The following is an 18,628-nucleotide window of genomic DNA, read 5'->3' as shown; positions in this document are numbered from 1 at the left end:
TTGGGAATTTGTACCTTTCCACGATCAGCCCTAATCTCAGGGGATTGCTGTTGGCTTGCTGAGAATGATTGACTTAGATCTACACACTGCTGCCCATGTTGTCTATAATGGCAACAGACACATACCATGAAGGAGGCCTTTTTTTTCTTTTTTTCATTCTCCCTTCTTGTTCTTCACTTCTTTCACTTTTTGTTCTTGTTCCTGTCCTATTTCAGATTTTTATTTTTTCTCTTTCCTTCTCTTGATTGTCATTAAGGTGAATACAGCTTCAGCTTCCCTATTGCTATCAGTTTGTTCTGTTCTTATCTTTGTTCCTTCACTCTGTCTTTTCCTCTTGTCTTCAACAGTTTTCCAAAGTTTTCATGATCTTTCTGTGTCCTCTAGCCTCACTTCTAACCTCTCCCTCTCTTCCCTCTGTTTCTATATCTCTATCACTTCCTCCAAACTCATACATCCTCAGCCCAAAGGGTAAATTTGCTATAGTGAAGGGTTTATTTACTACAAACATATATTGGGCTGGTCCTCTATTTTGATCTAGTTTACGCGGTGTTAATTTTTAATCTGTTTGTTACTAATGTATTACTTTTTTCCTCTTGGACCCCTGTGAAGCATTCTTTCACCTTCCTCATCATGTTTTGTCTTGAGTTTCCTGTGTTGGGGATTTAAAGCTCTTCTTTATGTAAGATGAATTTAAGCCTTTGAGTTGCAAAATTTCACTGTAAATGCCTTTTTTGGTCAAAGAGCACATTTTAATGAATGCAGTTTGTCATAGCAATGCTTTCCACCAATACTAATAATTGTATTAAAATTATTTTCCTCATGCCAAATCCACAAACATAATATACCCAAATATGAATATGTCCTAGTGTTGTTTTTGATGTTTAGGTTTCAGGATTACTTGGGAGTTTTTATTTTATAAAAGATAGGAAGTAACTATCAAGTTGTCTCCCAGTTCCGTTTTTTGTTTGTATTCCATATTTGTAGTCTATTAAATGAGAAGAAGGTGGAATGATCATGTTTTTGCATTCTTCTGCAATGTTTTAGTTTGGCATTTGCCTTGTGTTCTAGGTTGATGTTAGGCTCTTTTTATCACTTGTGTAATATTAATGTCAAACTATCTGCAGGATTAAAATAAGGTATAGTGTCCAGTAGACTCATCCTAGTACCTTATTTCTCACACAATACCTGGGCAATTATCATTCAGCTTCCTGACAACAAGTTTAGACTAAGTCTGATGAATTAATTAAACTCTCTCTCTCTCTCTCTCTCTCACACACACACACACACACACACACATACACCCATACACCTACACACACACAGAATTTAGGGATCATATGAAATAAAACTGAAAAGACTTCAATGTTAGATTTTCTAATATATTAGTACACGGATATTATATACCAGTTTACTAACTTCTTAAATTTCCCTAAATAATTTCATAATTTACAAGCTAGATTTTTGAAAATTCTTTGACAAGTATTTTAAATACTTATGATTTTTTATCCTGTTCTATATAATCATGCAGTAGTTCCTGTACATATATGTGTCATTGTTTCAAAGACACTTTAGATACCAAAGGCACATTAGACATGCACAACTCCAGTTGCCTGTCCAGTTTGCCTAATTTTGCTAATGTGCTGTGAAAGATCAAAAATTTGAGTATGTAGTGTATATGATAAGAAATTGTGAATTGATGAGACTTAAGTAACACTTCATCAGCGTTCAAAGATACTGGTACTTAATCCTTTGATGGAAAATTTGCCTCCAAATTTGAAGCTGGAAAGTCACTGGAATAACTGAAAAAGAAACAATACGTAGTTTTTTAGATTTTCGGTACGTGTGTTAAAAATTGTGTACAATGTGAAGTGTCTGTACTGATCCTCAACACAACCAATAAAATCTAAAATGTGGAAAAAAAATTAGGCAAAAAAAAGTTAGGCAAACCCTGCATATTTCTACAAAACCCATGTACTCCTTTGGTATACTTTATGTCATGGCTACATTAGTTCTAATACCTAGTGTAGTGTAAATGTTATGTAAGAGTTATTGTACTAAATAGTTTGGAGAAAATGACAAAAATGTCAGTATTTGTTCAGTATAGTGCAATTCTTTACTATTAGAAATGATTTTGATTTGCAGTTAATTGATTCTATGGAGGGCAGAACTCTTGGACTTGGAGAGTTATTTCACTATCATTTTCTGTGGCATTCTTTTATATGGAAATTAAATGACTTTTATGAATTCTGTACTCATCATAGATATTTCATTCATTATTTTCTCTGTAGCAACTTTAATACTTTTGATATTTTATCTCAATAAATAGATAAATGAAAAGTTTATTTTCTTCTGTCCATGACAAATGCATTTTCTTTTTTAAACACAAAATAAAGTATATCTATTAAAATTTTGAATAAAAACATAAGAAAACACCCATTTCTTGATCTCAATTGCAGAAAGACATAATATTTCATCACTAAAGTTTGTGTACAGCTCAAAAAGGTAATATTTCTCTTCTTTATTGAGTCCTGTACATGGTGTGTTCTCTATAAAATCCTGATATAAAAACCCTTCCATTGTAATTCCATTGGTAATCTTTCTTTAGATTAAAAATAGGTAAATACAGTAAGTTTAAATCCTAAGGAAATGAAATCCATTTGTAGTTGTGTTTTGCATCTATGGATAGAAATCCATTTATTTGCTCCTTTACAATTCCACTCATACTATTTCATACATTACTTAGCAGACATCCTGCACACATACCGAAATTACTCTTAAGTATTTGACATTTTTGTCATATTCCACATAGCATGTGATGTCATGTTTGGTTAGCTTTTTTCTATAGAAATAAAAGTGATTTTTCAAATGCATATGTCAAATAAAATAGTTTCTCTTTTTGATTTTACCATTTATACTATATATTCCATTTTTTCTATATAGTCATTCACAGCCAAAATTAGATTATTTTCTCTCCAATCCTTGTATTTTGTTGAAGTTTTTATATAGAGAATCTCGGATCTCCTATAACACTGTAGATAAAATCAGCAAGTAAGAATATATTTTTCACAGTTGCAAGAAGACACAAATGTATGTTAATATTGTGTTCTTAACTGTAATATATGCCAGCCTATATTACAAAACATCTCTTACAACTGACACTAATGTGCACCTGTATGGATTAGGAATGTGGAAATCGTTCCTCTCCCATTTAATTTTCTTTCTTCTCAGTTATCTCTTTTTTAATACTACAAGGGGTGAGGACCTCATACAATGAATGTTTAAATAAGAAATATTTGAGGAAATGCACATTGCATTAATTCCTCTCAAACTACCACCCCCCTTGCTTTGAACATATTATCTCATTTTGCTTAGCACTTTCTGAATAAATTCTGAAAGTCCCTGCTCTTTATGGTTTTATGAGATATGATCAAAAATATGGTGAATATTGCTGCTGGAGTGAGGCAGAGGGGAAAGATTTCAAAAATGTTCTCCATTTTCCCAACACCCAGCTCCATTTTCTCTTAAGATTTGTCTCTATCCCTCGTGACTTTACAATTTTAGTCAATGGGAATACTTCGAAGCATTAGTATCTGCCAGAGACTCCTGCATTAATCTCTAGTCCCCACTTGTCCTATGCTCAATGCAAGGTTGAAGAAAAATTTAAGACAGAATTAAGAAAAATTATGAACTGGGACGGCCAATGCTCTTTGACAAAAGGCCCTGGTTTGTCTTTTCCACCAAATTTCATTATTCATCAATCAGGCTAAAGGTGCATGTATAGGTGTGCAGTACATGAAATTAGCATGGAAACCAATGCAGGCAAGGCTTTAAATAGAAGTTGACTCATTTTCGAATTACAAGAAAGATAGACAAAATATATGGTTGTAATTAGAGCACTGCCGTTCAAGCTATGAAGACACTGATTGTGGGAATGGAGTTTGGGTGATTACTCTGACCTCAGCTATGGATGTTATCTCATATCAACCCCACAGCTTCATAGGTCATTACTCTGGTCTCCGTTGTGGCCATTAGCAGGGAGATCATGTTAACCTGTGAGCTTCCACAGTGCTCATGAGGTGCTTCTGTGAGTCATGTAGCTTCAGTCAGACTTGCTTCATAAAGTAAGCCAACTGAAGGATTTAACTCTTTGCAGCCTGCACTGCTTACAGCATAATCAATATTTAGGGTTCTGGCAAGTATCATACTTGCTGTACAGCATCATATGTAGACATTAAAATTTTAAACTATCCTTAGGTGTTTTCTACATCATAAAGCAGAAAATTCCCTTTGTTAATAAGGGTAAAACCCTAAAAACGTAAGCAATTTTAAACAGCCACTCAACAAACACTTGCACATTTAGTCTTTTTTATTGACAGATAATTTTATGAAAATAATAATTATCTGAGGAAGACAATCATGAAAAGTTTGACTTTTTTTAGAGAAAAAAATGTATAAGACATCAACTGCTAGGTAAGAAATTGCAGTTTTTCTCCTATCTTCAAATCATCAATAAATTTTGACGAAGTACTCTAGTACACTAAATGAGACTTTTTGCAAATTATTTTATTAGAAAAATGAATGTTGATACAATCTTTTTAAATTTTTTTTATTATTTATATATTAATTGGTATATTTTATGTATACAATACATTTACATTTATCATTGGGTGTTTGTACCTGAACATGATGTATCTTAGTTCTCATTTTTTCCTCCATTACCAATGCACCCTTCACCCCCAACACCCTTCCCTATTTACATAGACTTTGTTTCCATTTTTTTTTCTTTCTCATAATTTTTCCTTTCCCTTCTTCCCTTTCCCCTTCCCCTCCTGCCACCCCTACCCCTTTGGGCCTTTTCCTATTTCAAATTATCAATTATTTGTTTTAATCATTTTCATCCTTATTTACACTTTCAATTTCTCACACTAGAGATACTATTCGGTATTTACACGTTTACAATCTTGATATCAGAAGTGTTGCATAAAGAAAAAGCTCAGGAATGAGTAAACATGATCTATAGTAGTGCAGGTAAGCAAGCTAAAGGCAAGTTTCTCATTAAAAAATAGCAGAATTAAACTAGAAAGCAGATAGTTCAAATTCTTAGCAAATACATTAAGCATCAGTTACTAATTTTCTCAAGGCCTTCATGAGATCTTTATTCCTCAGAGCATAGATCATAGATCATAGGGTTGAAGATCAGGGGGGTGATGGTGTAGAAAGGAGAAATTTATCAGTGCTTCAAAAATTTTTGGATTTGGCTCTGAAATAGGTAATGATTCCAGATCCAAAGAACAAAGCTACAACTATGACATGAGAGGGGCAGGTGGTGAAGGCTTTGACTTGCCGTGTGGCTGAGGACAACTTTAGGATGGAGGAGATGATTTTACTGTAGGAACCAAGTATGAGTAGAAAAGGGACCATGATAAACACCAGGACAACTGAAAAGACTAACATCTCATTTATGAAAGTTTCTCCACAGGCCAGCTTGAGTAAGGGTGGGATGTCGCAGAAGAAGTGATTGATTTGCTTGGATCTACAAAACGGCAGGGAGAAAATCTGACAATCTGCCCTATCTCAATTGAAATTGCCCTGACCCAGGAGGCGACCCCCAGTTGGCTACAGAACCAAATAAGTTTTTTTATGAATATCAACAGAATCCTGATGCAGCGATATTTTTATCATATTTTCTCAATAGTATGTCCACCATCAAAATTTTAAGTGTAACTTTTGGTAATGAATAAACTATACCATGCAGGCCTTTTCAGGTACATTGTGTGCTTCCCTTACCTGTAATCCAGCTATAGCTGTACCATCCCTGTGTACACAGAAATTTGAAACTGTATTTGGCTTTCACTGACCTATCATAATAACTTAATCACCATTGTAATCATACATTATAATTCAAGATCATTTATTTATCACATCTCATAATGCAGCAAGTGTTTGATAATATCTTGGCCTGTTGGGTGGTTAATAAACAATGAAAATACTAATATTTTGGACTGGTGATATGATTCTGGAAACTGCTTAGTAAATCTATCCTCAAGTGTTTTGCTTTCTGCCTTTGCTTATTCTCACTTTTAAAAAAAATTCTCACTATTATTAATATGTCTGAGATGAACTACGTGTAAGACAAAATAAACAAAGACAATTTAAAATAATACAGGATGACTCGACAGTTTCTAAAAATATCAAAATCAAAGAGTAAGTATTTTAGCTAGAGAATATATGAGCTTGTATATTGGTAGTGTACAGATAACACAATAGATTCTCAGTAACTTTTTCCTAGGTAATGAGTTTTAACTGAAGTTTTCTCTGAGCTATTGTTATGAATATCAAGTATCTATTATAATATGTCCTTTTCATTTCTGAAATTATTCTATTGAGTTTTAATGCCCATATCTTATTTTCCCCATATGATGTGTGATGGATAAAGAAGAAAACATGAAAGAGTTTATATAATTTTTTACTATCTCGCATATATGTCAGGATTTCAACTTACGGTTTATATTATTTTCCTAGATGTATATTTGAATTTTATAACCAGTATTTCATATGTGTTTGACTTAAAAAAAACTATTTAAATATCCAGAGTTTACTTTAAAGAGTTCTTGTGAAAATAATATACTCATTTTTTATTCTCTTATTTAGTTTATTGTATGGGATTGTTATATTCTATACTTATCATCTTCATTTGGGGTTAACAGTCTTTCAAAATTCAGTATCATAGCTCCACAGTCACCACATAGTTTTGTTGACTAGGTTTATAAAGAATAGAAATTACTCCTTGTAACTTTACATTAAATATCACCTCCATCTTTACTACATTAGACATTGACTCTAGAAAACACACTTTAAGGCGAGCATTAGAAAATGCTATTACAGCATTATCTATGTTCAAATTTGAAGAAAAAACATGAAAAATCACATCATGATATAATTATAAAATTTTATAAGATGCAATAATTTTACAAAATCTTCAATATCTATTCATATAGAGTAAAAGAAGTTTGAAATGATAGTTATTACACAAAAGGAAGTTAGACAATCATTTATTTGTTACCATTTTTTCATGAAGTGTAATATTTTGTGAATACTTCTCAAAAATATAAAGTGTGTTAAAGTTTTTAGAACTTCTTTTCTAAAAATGTAAATCCTTTTAATATGTAAATGTTTTGAAGATAAGATTACTTAATAAAAGAGTTTCATGCATGACATATACTGAAGATAAAATCTATAGAATATTTTGAATAGCAATATGCTTTTTGAAACAACAGAAATTATGTAAAATTATTGAATGCTAAAAAAAGGCAATCTTATAATTTATAAGTGCATGTTTACAGATAACAAGCTGTTGTGGTATTGATATTCTACAGTATAGTTTAGTTTTTTTGTTGTTTTTTTTTTTTTTTTTTGGTACTGGGGATCGAACTCAGGTCCTTGAGCTTGCGCAGCAGGCTTTGAAGCCACTGAGCTAAATCCCCGGCCTGCTATAGTATAGTTTTAAAAAGGGATGCAACACCTTTTATTGAAAATAAATAATTACAATATGCTAGATTAAAATGTAAATTTTAAAGCAAAGATCAAAAATGCAGATTGTTATAGCTTCTTTTGATCAGCATTTTATTTTATACTTCTTTGTTTCATTTTAAAGTTAACTTGGGAATCTGAGGAAAAAAAGATAACTAAAGTAGGTAAATTTCAGTGCTTGAAATTTTTTATCGTTATTATCATTAACTTTCATTCTTAGTAATCAAATATCTTTTCTAAAATTATGATTGAGGGCCAGGGATTTAGCTCAGTGCTTCTGCCACCTGCCTTGTAAGCACAAGGACCTGAGTTCAATCCCTGGTACCAAATAAAGAAATAAATAAAATAAAATAAAATAAAATAAAATTATGATAGAGAAAAAATTGCGACTTAGCTTCCCTTTAAATAGCATGCAACATTGTACATAATGGGACACAGAAGTTATTAAAAACAGAGACAAAACAATATTTTATCATTCAGGAGGATTTATTACAAATAAAAGCTATAGTTATCTGCTTGGCAGATTGTTAACACTAAATATGTTATACATATGTAGCTTTTCATAATCTTAAAATTATATCATATTGAGGATGAAGGGTGCACAGGTAATGGGGGAAAATAAGAACTACGATACATTATGTACAGGTACAAGCACCCAATGATAAATATAAACATACTGTATACCTAAAATGTATCAATAAAGGAATTTTTAAAAATTATATCATATTTGTTTCAGTTTAACCCATTATAGGAAAGTAAAATATAAATTTGCACACTGAGTGTATAAATTTTAAGCTTAAAGCTTTCCATTTCAGCATTTGTCAATTATTGATTCTGAGATTTGCAGCATGCTAGAAATTATAGAAAATATCAACACAAAAATCCTAGCAGCATAAAACAATTCATACTTACTCTCTTGGATATAGTTCCTTTTTCCTCTCAACCAGAACAATTGAAGTAGACAAGTCCATAGCAAGATAGGTCTTCTCAAAACATTAGTTTCTCTTTAAGTAAGAATATCTCACTTTTCCTTCTGTTTCTGTTACTTTCACACATGGCATCTTAATATTTAACTCTAGGCTCCTGCAAAACAGCATTTCCATTTATTGTTCCAAATACTCTCTTGCCAATAGTCACCCTAGGGCTGGCACTCAGGTCCCCTGACCACTCACCCAGTGACCCCACCAGATCTTGGCCAAAGGCAAAGATGCTGTGCATAGCACGTTACCATTTCACTCTAACAATAGTCACTGGGGAACAAACAGCCAGATCCCAAGCTGTGTATTTGATGCCCATTACCTTTCTTAATGTTCCTCCCTCTTGTCCTCTACCCGGGCTTTGGAATTAGAGAAGCAAGGTTTTGCTCACAGTAACACGTGCATGCTTCACGTATTGACACATCTCTTTTTTAGCCTCTTATACTAGCTAAAGTAACAAACTTTTATCATGAACAACAGGCATGATATTTCAATATACATCTCTAGTTTTGCTAATTATAAAAACTTCAAATTTGAAATATAGAATGGTAATGACACTTCTACAGAGTAGGCTCTCATTTCCAGCCTACTTTCTTAGTTCTAGTTACACTTGGAGGCTTTTTAGTAGTCAGGAAAATTTATATTATAAATCCCTTTGCAGCATATTATAGCATTGCATCACTTCAGTTTGTTTCCAGACCCAAATTTAAATACATTTCTTCCTTATTGCCACTGACACATACTGTGCCTTTGTACAGAGACCCTTCTGTGGAGGCTCCATGTGTAATTTTTCTTCAGATTAAAAAATAGATAAAAAAGTTAAGATTTAAATCATAAGGAAGCAAAATCCATGTACAGATGCCTTCAACATATAAAAGTTCTATAGTTATTCAATGAATATGGCCCAAGACCTGGTCATGCTTATTACTCTATTTTTCCCAGGAGAAGTTATCCAACCCTGACGTACTTACCACTGAACTCCATCCACAGCCAGCCCTCACTCTTTCTGAGTTTAAAATGGGCTCTCTATGATACCCAAGCTGGCATGAAAGATAAGGTCCTCCTTCCTCAGATCTAAGTAGCTAAGATTAGAGCAGTGTGCCAGCAATCCCACCAGACACATGGATTACTCTTTAATATCTGGTGTCTTATTTTTAAAATGATAATAAGAAAAGAATAATAATATCCTGTGATATTTAGGGGAAATATAATGACATAACTTACTAGACCACGTATCCTGCATTTTTTTAGTAAAGACTCAAATGCCATTAGTGACTATTGGAGTAATTAGAGTAATCTGATATACACAAGATTTGCTAAAAAGTTAATTCCTTATTTTGAATGGAACCTCTCCTAGTATCACTCTGATTTCAAAAAATCTAGTATAAAGTTAAAAAGTATATAAGTACAGTCAATTTCAATTAAGATAGAAATTAAACTAGTAGCTGTATTTCTGACTAAGTAATGGCAAGATTTGATTGAGAAAATAAATCATTATATGTTGTGCAATAGCATTTTTTTTCAAGACCATAATGAGATCTTTATTTCTTTTTTAAAAATTATTTTATTGGTACATTTTAGGTATACAATATGTTTACATTTATCACTGGGTGCTTGTACCTGTACTTGATGTATCTTAGTTCTTATTTTTTTTCCCCATTACCTGTGTGCCCTTCACCCCCCTCCACCCTTTCCTATTATATTTTTTAGTTCTTTCATTGGTACATTTTAGGTATACAATTCATTTACATTTATCATTGGGTGTTTGCACCTGTACATGATATATCTTGGTTCTTATTTTTCCCCATTACCTGTGTGCCCTTCACCCCCTCCACCCTTCCCTATTTACATAGATTTCATTTCCATTTTTTTCTTTTCTCATAGTTTTTCCTTTCCCTCTTTTCCTTTCCCCTTCCCCTCCCTTCACTCCTTCATCTTTGGACCTTTTTTCCTATTTTGTTTCCATTTTTTTTTCTTTCTCATAATTTTTCCTTTCCCTTCTTTCCTTTCCCCTTCCCCTCCCACCACCCCTACACCTAGATTTTTATTTCTAAGAATATATAACTCCATGTCAAAGGTTAGGGAAACAAAGTTATAGAAAAATTGGACAAATGTGTTTCTTCCAGGAGCACATTTGGGTTTGCTTCATAAACGTAATTTAAAAAGTCACCACTGAGATACACCCATGGAGGAGGTTCTGACTTGTCCCACTGTTGAGGATAACTTGAGGATGATGGGATTTTTTTTCCTGTGGGTGTCAAGCATCATCACAGAAGGCATCAGCAAAAACAGCATGACACTTGTGCTGACCAGTGTCTTGCTCACAAAAGTACCTTGCCAGCATAGCCTTACTAGTCAGAGAATGTCGCACAGGAAGGCATTGATTTTCATAGATCCATCAAACAACATGGGCAAAATCCGCAATTTATTCCTTATCTGATGTCAAACTCTGCTGACCCCAGGGTCCATAGTTAGCTGGACACAAATCTTGAGGTCCCTAACGGAAGGCACTGGGCATGGATACCAGTGGTGCCCTGGCTGTCACAGGCTTCACTGTCCAGAGGAAACCCTCGTCTTTCAAGGATAAGGACAGAGTACGAGTGCACAGCACAGACAAGGAAGCAAAACACTTGCTTGCTGAGTCCATCAGGTCATGAATTTCTAAGAATATGAAATATAAAAGACACTCAATGAGAAAAATGCATGGAGTATGAACTGCCCAGCTGAACCTGGGTATGAAAACATTTACAGTAAGTCCTGTTCTTCCCAGGATTCTGATGTAGATTAGAAAATATTTTTAAACATCAGAGATTGAAAATATCAGGAAATCACCAAAGAATAAATTTCTTTATTGAAGTGAGTTTTATTTCTTCTCAGATTTGATGTATAAAAAGAGAAAAATAGGCATTTATTCCTTTTGGCTTATTTTCTATCAACTAGAGATGTTTGAGTAATTAGCATATAAAATTTATTCTCTGCATTGGTATTCTACCATTTTGAATTCTAGGTCAAATAGTACACTGGAAGTCTAGCAGTGAATAAGTGATGAATTTTGAACATATTAAAATAATTGTAACAGTGAAATATTAAAGCCTTTTTGTATTATTATACACTTTAGAGATATAAGATAATATATAAAACTATATATATATATATGTATGTATTTTTTTCCTGTACCAGGAGATAAAACAGAGGACCTTGCTGTTTCAGCTTGTAGATCAATACTCAGATAAGAGAAAAAGGATTGACCTGCAAAACGAGATCAATGATCGTCAAAAGTGTTACAATTTTACACTGACCTTATCAAGGTTTTAAGAAAAATATCTAAAACCAAGATCATTTTACATAATATTATTTGATAATCATGTTATAAATTAGCAATTTAGAGTTATTTAGGAAACATCTGAATATTTCTGAATACATTTGGAATGCTGCACAATCAGCAAATTATTTCTGCGTTTTCAAGTCTTTTCCCCATGCTGATGACTTAGTAGCTTTCTCAGAGCCAACATGATGTCCTTGTTCCTCAGCGAGTAGATGATGGGATTCAGACTTGGGATCAAAATGGTGTAGAAAAGAGAGAGGAGCTTTCCCATGTCTTCAATCTGCCTTGGTTTGGGCTGTAAATAAGTGATGTTGGCTGTTCCATAGAATAAGACCACAACTGTCAGGTGAGAGGAGCAGGTGGAGAAGGCTTTGGCCCTCCCACCCGCCAAGGGTATTCTCAGAATTCTGGAGACAATTCTGCCATAGGAGATGATGATCAGCAGAAAGGGAAAAGTGACAAACACCACCACTACCACATAGACTTCTGTCTCATTTGCAAATGTGTCCCCACAAGCCAGCTTGAGTAATGGGGGGAGGTCACAGAAGAAGTGATCAATTTTGTTAGACCCACAAAAGGGCAAAGAGAAAATCCAGCATATTTGCCCAATCACAACGGGAACTGTACTGATCCAGGAGGCGGCCACGAGCTGCAAGCAGAACTTGCGGTTCATAATCAGGGCGTAATGCAGAGGATGGCAGATGGCTATGTACCGGTCATAGGCCGTTGCAGTCAGCAGGAGGCACTCTGTGCCTCCCAGCATGAGGACAAAGCACATTTGCGTAGCACAGGCAACCATGGAAATATTTCCTTTTTGGGTAGAGATGTCCATGAGCATTCGCGGGATCGTGACTGTTACATAACAGATTTCCAAAAAGGAAAAATTGCTAAGGAAAAAATACACAGGCATCTGAAGAGCAGGGTCAACTATTGTTATTAGTATTATAAGGCTGTTGCAGATCAGAATTGTCAGATACATGAGTAAAAATGTTCCAAAGAGGATCCACTGAAGGTTGGGAATATCAGAAAACCCCAAGGGAACAAATTCCACCAGTGTAGTGCTATTTGATATTTCTGTTCCCATTTGCATATCATCTGTAGATATGGTGTATTCAGGCTGGTCAATTCATTTGTATTTGAAAGGACATGCCTTGTCGTGTTACCTTACTTGGGTCTGTAGATATACATACTTGATCTCTTATGCTATTTCTAATTTTCACTGCTTCTTCTATGACATGAGATTTGAAACTTCAAAGGTGAAGTGGCATGCAGTTAACTTTCATTCAATAGATAAACTCTAACACTTTATTACACTTGGCTGTAATGATACTCAAGAGTATTGAGAAATGTACATTATTACTGATCTTGAGAGCACGTAGAGCATTATCATCTCCTTCTTCTTCCTTTAATTAGAATTAGTTTACAGGTTTTTTTCTCTTGTTTGCCAAGGTTATTGTTTTTCTCTTTATTGATAATTGTATTACATCTTCTTTACTTTCAAGGCCATTCTCTGGAAGCTTTCAATTCTTAGTAAAAATTGGGTTTTACATCCTCCTTTAGCAGTGCAGTGGAAGCAATTTCCCTAAATCTGTTCTTCATTACAAGGCAAATAAGTGCATGATTACTGTTTTTCTATGTGTACCTCTCTCATCCAATATACAAAATATTAAATCTATTAAAGTCAGAATAATAATAACTTATTAACACCTACTTTCCCCTAAATTATAAATATTAACTAAACTTGAACTTAATGAAAAATATGACTAATTCTCTATCATATTCTTCTATGTCCTGTCTTCTTTTATTGTTTCCATTATTATATACTTTCCTTTTAATCAAATGCAACTTCTTTTCTCTATATTCTTTTGCTAATATCGTCCTCTTACAATGTAAGTTTGATTAAATTTGATTATAAATAGTGACATACCCTGGCCATAGTAGTTCCAAAGTACAGAAATGGAACTAGAAATCAAAGCATGTCTTCATTGTACTCTTTCCCTTTCCTCTGTCCAAATCCTCTCATCCAAGTTCTCTTCGATCCCTTCCCATTTGCAAGATAACTATGTCTTTGGCTTGCAATATGCATACTTTATTGTGCTACTCATTTGTGCTTTGCAAGAGAGAGATGCTGTAAATTAATAATATCAATATGAATAAATGAGGGAGAGAATTTATAGAAGGAGAAAGGGAGGTGGGATAGAAGAAGGGGATTAAAAAATGAATCCAGCTGTATTGTATACATGTACACACTCTCAAGAAGGTTGTAAAATGTGTGTACTTCAAACACGTGCTAATTAAAAATTAAAAATCAAGTAAAAATCTAAGCAAAGTTAAGTCTTGCTGTTTTATATTAACATTACTCAATATGAGGCATTCTACACTGCTTTAACATTTCTTAATTAATCCATTTTCTTAATGTTTCTTCTCCAAATTTGCAAAACTCTGTATTTTCCTTTCTTCTCAAATCCACTATACCTGTCTGTCCATTTGACTCCATCAAGCTTGTCTCATATAAATTATTTCAATTATTAATATAAACAATATTTGACACACACCTAATTTTATTTAACTTTATAAATAAGAAATTTTATAGATTCATGATTATATAAAATAACATATTTTCAGATACAGAATTCAAATTTTCGTGCTTTTTTGTTTTATTAATTTGAAACCATCCTTAACAAAAACAGTCTCGTATTTCTACCACAGTTCACCTTCACAAATTTGCATTGAGCAGTCTAAGAAGGTTTAAGTAATATTTTACCTATAAATTTGCATGCTTTTTCTCAGGAAATCGCGTGTAGGCTACAATACTTGTGCTTATTTTAAGAACTATTCCTATTCCTAATACCCTTAAATAGGAATAGTCCCTCTTACCCTGGGGACCATCTACTCTTGTGCATAAGTGTAACTTCTGGAAGCCAATTTCTATTTGGTAATTGTTCTGGTTCATTATTGAGAGCTATTTTTTTTAATAGAACCTTCATTGCTTTCTTCCTCTCTTTGCTGTCAAGCTCCCCCAATGTACGGAGAGTTTGCTGGGAGTGAAAAAGCACTTGATTACATTTCAAGGAAAATTTGAAATTTCTCGCTATTGCATTCAGGACCTTTAATAAGTTATATGTAGTTGCCTCATTTACTTTTATTCTCACAATTCATGCAGATCCAAGTGTCAACCATATTTGCAGTGGTGAAAGCCTACTGTTCTCATGGTAGAGTCATGAAGATAACACACATTATATTTGTGAAGATTTATTATGTTGAACTTAATATTCAGGTTTCCAAATTACCTAGAATTATTTTGTAGATAAATTAGGTAAACAAGAATCTACTTTTCTTTCTTGTCACATATTTACATCAACTTTAGGGTAGGGTATTTTATTAAATGGAAAAATTTATTAAAAACTAACTCTATTCTGTGGTTCTAATTTTTCTCATGTTCAACTGTGTTCACATGTTCAGTATGTCCATTTGTGGGACTCCCTGTTATATGTCACTGTCCCTGTGTCTATTATAGAATTTAGCTATTTTTCTGAATATTCTCTTCTCAGCAATGACTCACCCACCCTGTTCATGTTTTTAAGACCATTAAATTTTTCCCCAGTGCCCATTAGAAAACTAGCAGAGTGGTACATTATGACTATGCATAAAATAAGCTGTTTAAATCAATGTTGTGCTGATGGAGAAACAGACTTTAAAACAAAGCAGATTTTAAAAACTGACAAAGAGCCAAAAACTCAGATTAATCCTTTCTTAGGTTGATTGACAAATAGTGCAAATTGGATGATAGGCTTTAAGACATTTGTTCCTTATGAATATTTTTTGTTTCTTTGGACAGTTTAATGATTTCAGTTATGTTTCCTGGGTTATTTAGACTTTGCAAGCAGGACTATATTACAAATGAATTGAATTGCAGTGAATTCACCAATATTTCAGTTTTAATTTCCATTGATATTCTCACCCAAAAAATAAAAAGTCAATTTTAGAGCACGGTGAATATTTACATATGGTGTAAAAAATGCTGTAATCCAGTGCAGACTGCATAGAGCAAAGATGCACCCATTCTTTTCTTTAGTGAAGAACAAGATAAACACATTTCTGCAGTGTCGCTATTAATGATTTTGTCAGGAACAATGTCTACAAAGAGAGAAACAGGATGATATGTACAGAAAATAGATGGGAGAAATGTGCAAAGCATCCTGAGTTTGCTCAGGCATTCAGCTATAGTTGCTTTTAAGGTTTGTCTTTATCCCTGCTGACTGTCACATTTTAGGGAATGGAAACACTTTGAAGATTCATTACCATACTTTCCAATCCACACAGTGTCATCTGTGGAGTCTAAATTTTTAAACTTTTCCTAGGTATTCTCTAACTAAGTAATGAAGAGGAATTTTCTTTCTTTAAAAAGGTAAAACATCTAAAAATATAAGAAATAGTTATATAGTTTTTCAACCAATGTTTTCCAAGTACCATATCTAGTGCTTTTGACTGCAGTGATAACTTTAGGAAAGTAATAGCCATATAATGAAAACAACAAAGCATACATTTTTGTTTGTAGAGAAAAATGTAGGAGACAACAACTAGGAGGTAAGCAATTGCACAGTTTTTCACACATTCTCAAATCACTAATTAATTTGCGAGTAGACTAGACCACAAAATATGAGATTTGTTCCAAACTTGTCTTTTATTGGCAAAATTCTGGTAAATACAACCTTAGCATGAGAAGCCCAGCATAAGAGAATAACCTCAGAAAAGAGGAAAAGGAATCATTAGTAGGCCAGGAAAGTAAACCACAGGAAAGTTTCTTATATACAATTGCAGAATTAAATAAGAAACCAGTAAGTAAGATCAAATCCTCAGCACATGTATTAAACTTTAGTTAGCAGTTTCCTCAAGGCCATCATGACATCTTTATTCCTCAGCATGTAGATCATAGGCTTGAACATTGGGATGAGAATAATGTAGAAAAGAGAAAGAAGTTTATCTGTACTGAAGAACTGTTCATGTCTGGGTCAGAAATAGGTGATAATTCCAGATCCAAAGAACAAAGCCACAACTATGATGTGAGAGGAGCAGGTGGAGAAGGTTTTGACTTGCCCTGTGGCTGAGGGCAACTTCAGGATGGTGGAGATGATTTTACTGTAGGAACCCAGTATGAACAGAAAAGGGGCCATGATAAACACCACAGCAACTGAAAAGAGCAATGTCTCCTTTATGAAATGTCTCCACAGGCCAGCTTGAGTAAGGGATGTAGCAGAAGAAGTGATTGATTTGCTTGGATCCACAAAACAGCAGGAAGAAAATCAGAAATGTCTATCCTATGTGGACCAGGATTCCCATGAGCCAGGAGGCGGCCACCAGCTTCCTACAGCTTGGGGTTCATGATGAGGGGGTACTGCAGAGGGTGGCAGATGGCCACATAGTGGTCATAGGCCATCACAATCAGGAAGAGGTACTCAGTTCCTCCAAGCACAAGGATAAAGTACATCTGTGTAGCACAGGCAAACAAGAAATATTTCCTTTCAGTGTCCACAGGTCAGTCAGCATTCTAGGCAGGGAGTTAGACACATAGCAGATTTATAAGAAAGAAAAAAATCTGAGAAAAAAAAATCACGTGGGAGTGTGAAGGGCTGGGTCCACTTTGGTTATGAGAATGATGATCCCATTTCCTGAAAGGACGATCACATAGATAAAGTATCACAAAAGGAAACTTTTGTAGACCGGGAATATTAGAAAACCCCCTAAAAACAAACTATCATTGAAGTGCAATTTACTTCTTGTGGCATTCTTTAGCTTTTCACCTGTGAAAGTAGAAAGATATGTCACTTATACTCTTTGACCAATTTTTGAATTCTGCTGGACTCAGTGATGCTTGGACAATTAGAATATTGGTTTTCTAATCTACATTTAAATTCCAGTTTTTTATAGTAGAGATTCAAAATGCACAACTGAGGCATACTGAGGAATGTCTTCAATTTCTAAAAATATAACATTTATATCTATTGCAAGGTTTAATTTGAATGATAGTTATATGACATAATTATACCATTTCCTTTTTTTCTGTTTGAACATGGAACCAAACTTCTCTTTTCTACTCATAGTGATAGAATTTTTTTTTAAAGTTAAAATGTTACATTTATTTTAACACACCTGAATTAAGGGTGGAAAGGTGAAACCAATACAGTATAATAAACACAGCATTGTATCAAAGATGCAGCCTTTCTGAAAATCATACTGTAGAAAAGATAAAAGAATGACATAATGGGGAACAGGCCTGACTTAATCAAGAAATTTTCATATTTGATTCTTAAACTTATGTAAGTACAATAATCTCCAAAGTATTTGGCAATAATTTATTTTTTCTACTTCCAGACTTCCCAAGTAGTCAGATTTGCTTACAATAAAGCTAATTTTAAGAGCACACAAAAGTTGAGCACAAACAGTAAAATTAAATCCAGCAATCCAGAGTAATGAAGGGTAAGAGACTGAATAATTGCCTTTGTCAGAAAACTGACCCCTAAGGGGACTACCTGGATTTCTGACACCAGAAAGGAACAATTGCTTAGTGTACCAACTCACAGTGTAATTTCTAACTACCTTATTCTCTATTAAAAACAATTTATATAATTAAGTGGTCTTTATAGACAATCTGCATCCATCTAAATTAAACATATTCTACAATAGTGTAATTATAAGGCCACAATATTTCTTTTGGGCAAACCCCTTAATGTAGTGATTTTAATATCAATGTTATTCATTCTTTGAAATATTAAAGTGTTTTAACTGAATTAAAGTT

The 18,628-nt window shown here is 33.7% G+C and overlaps 1 protein-coding gene and 1 pseudogene across 1 annotated transcript; both read right to left on the bottom strand.

The window, feature by feature from the left end:
* Window positions 1-11,968: 11,968 nt before the first annotated feature.
* LOC147828869 (olfactory receptor 10AG1-like) lies at window positions 11,969-12,916 on the bottom strand. Its single transcript, XM_087207870.1, has one exon. The coding sequence runs from the start codon at window positions 12,914-12,916 to the stop codon at window positions 11,969-11,971; it is 948 nt and encodes a 315-aa protein (XP_087063996.1).
* Window positions 12,917-16,700: 3,784 nt separating this feature from the next.
* Window positions 16,701-18,590, bottom strand: LOC147828868 (olfactory receptor 10AG1-like; annotated as a pseudogene).
* Window positions 18,591-18,628: the final 38 nt, after the last annotated feature.

Source organism: Heterocephalus glaber, unplaced genomic scaffold (genome assembly GCF_053883595.1).
Source record: "Heterocephalus glaber isolate CG9 unplaced genomic scaffold, H.glaber_assembly_v1.0 deba00000896, whole genome shotgun sequence".
In the NCBI taxonomy this organism is placed as follows: Eukaryota; Metazoa; Chordata; class Mammalia; order Rodentia; family Bathyergidae; genus Heterocephalus; species Heterocephalus glaber.
This window is presented reverse-complemented; position numbering and strand designations above follow the sequence as displayed.

Excerpts from the sequence above, each read along its gene's own strand:
- LOC147828869 (XM_087207870.1), bottom strand. The coding sequence starts at position 12,916 with ATGGGAACAGAAATATCAAATAGCACTACACTGGTGGAATTTGTTCCC.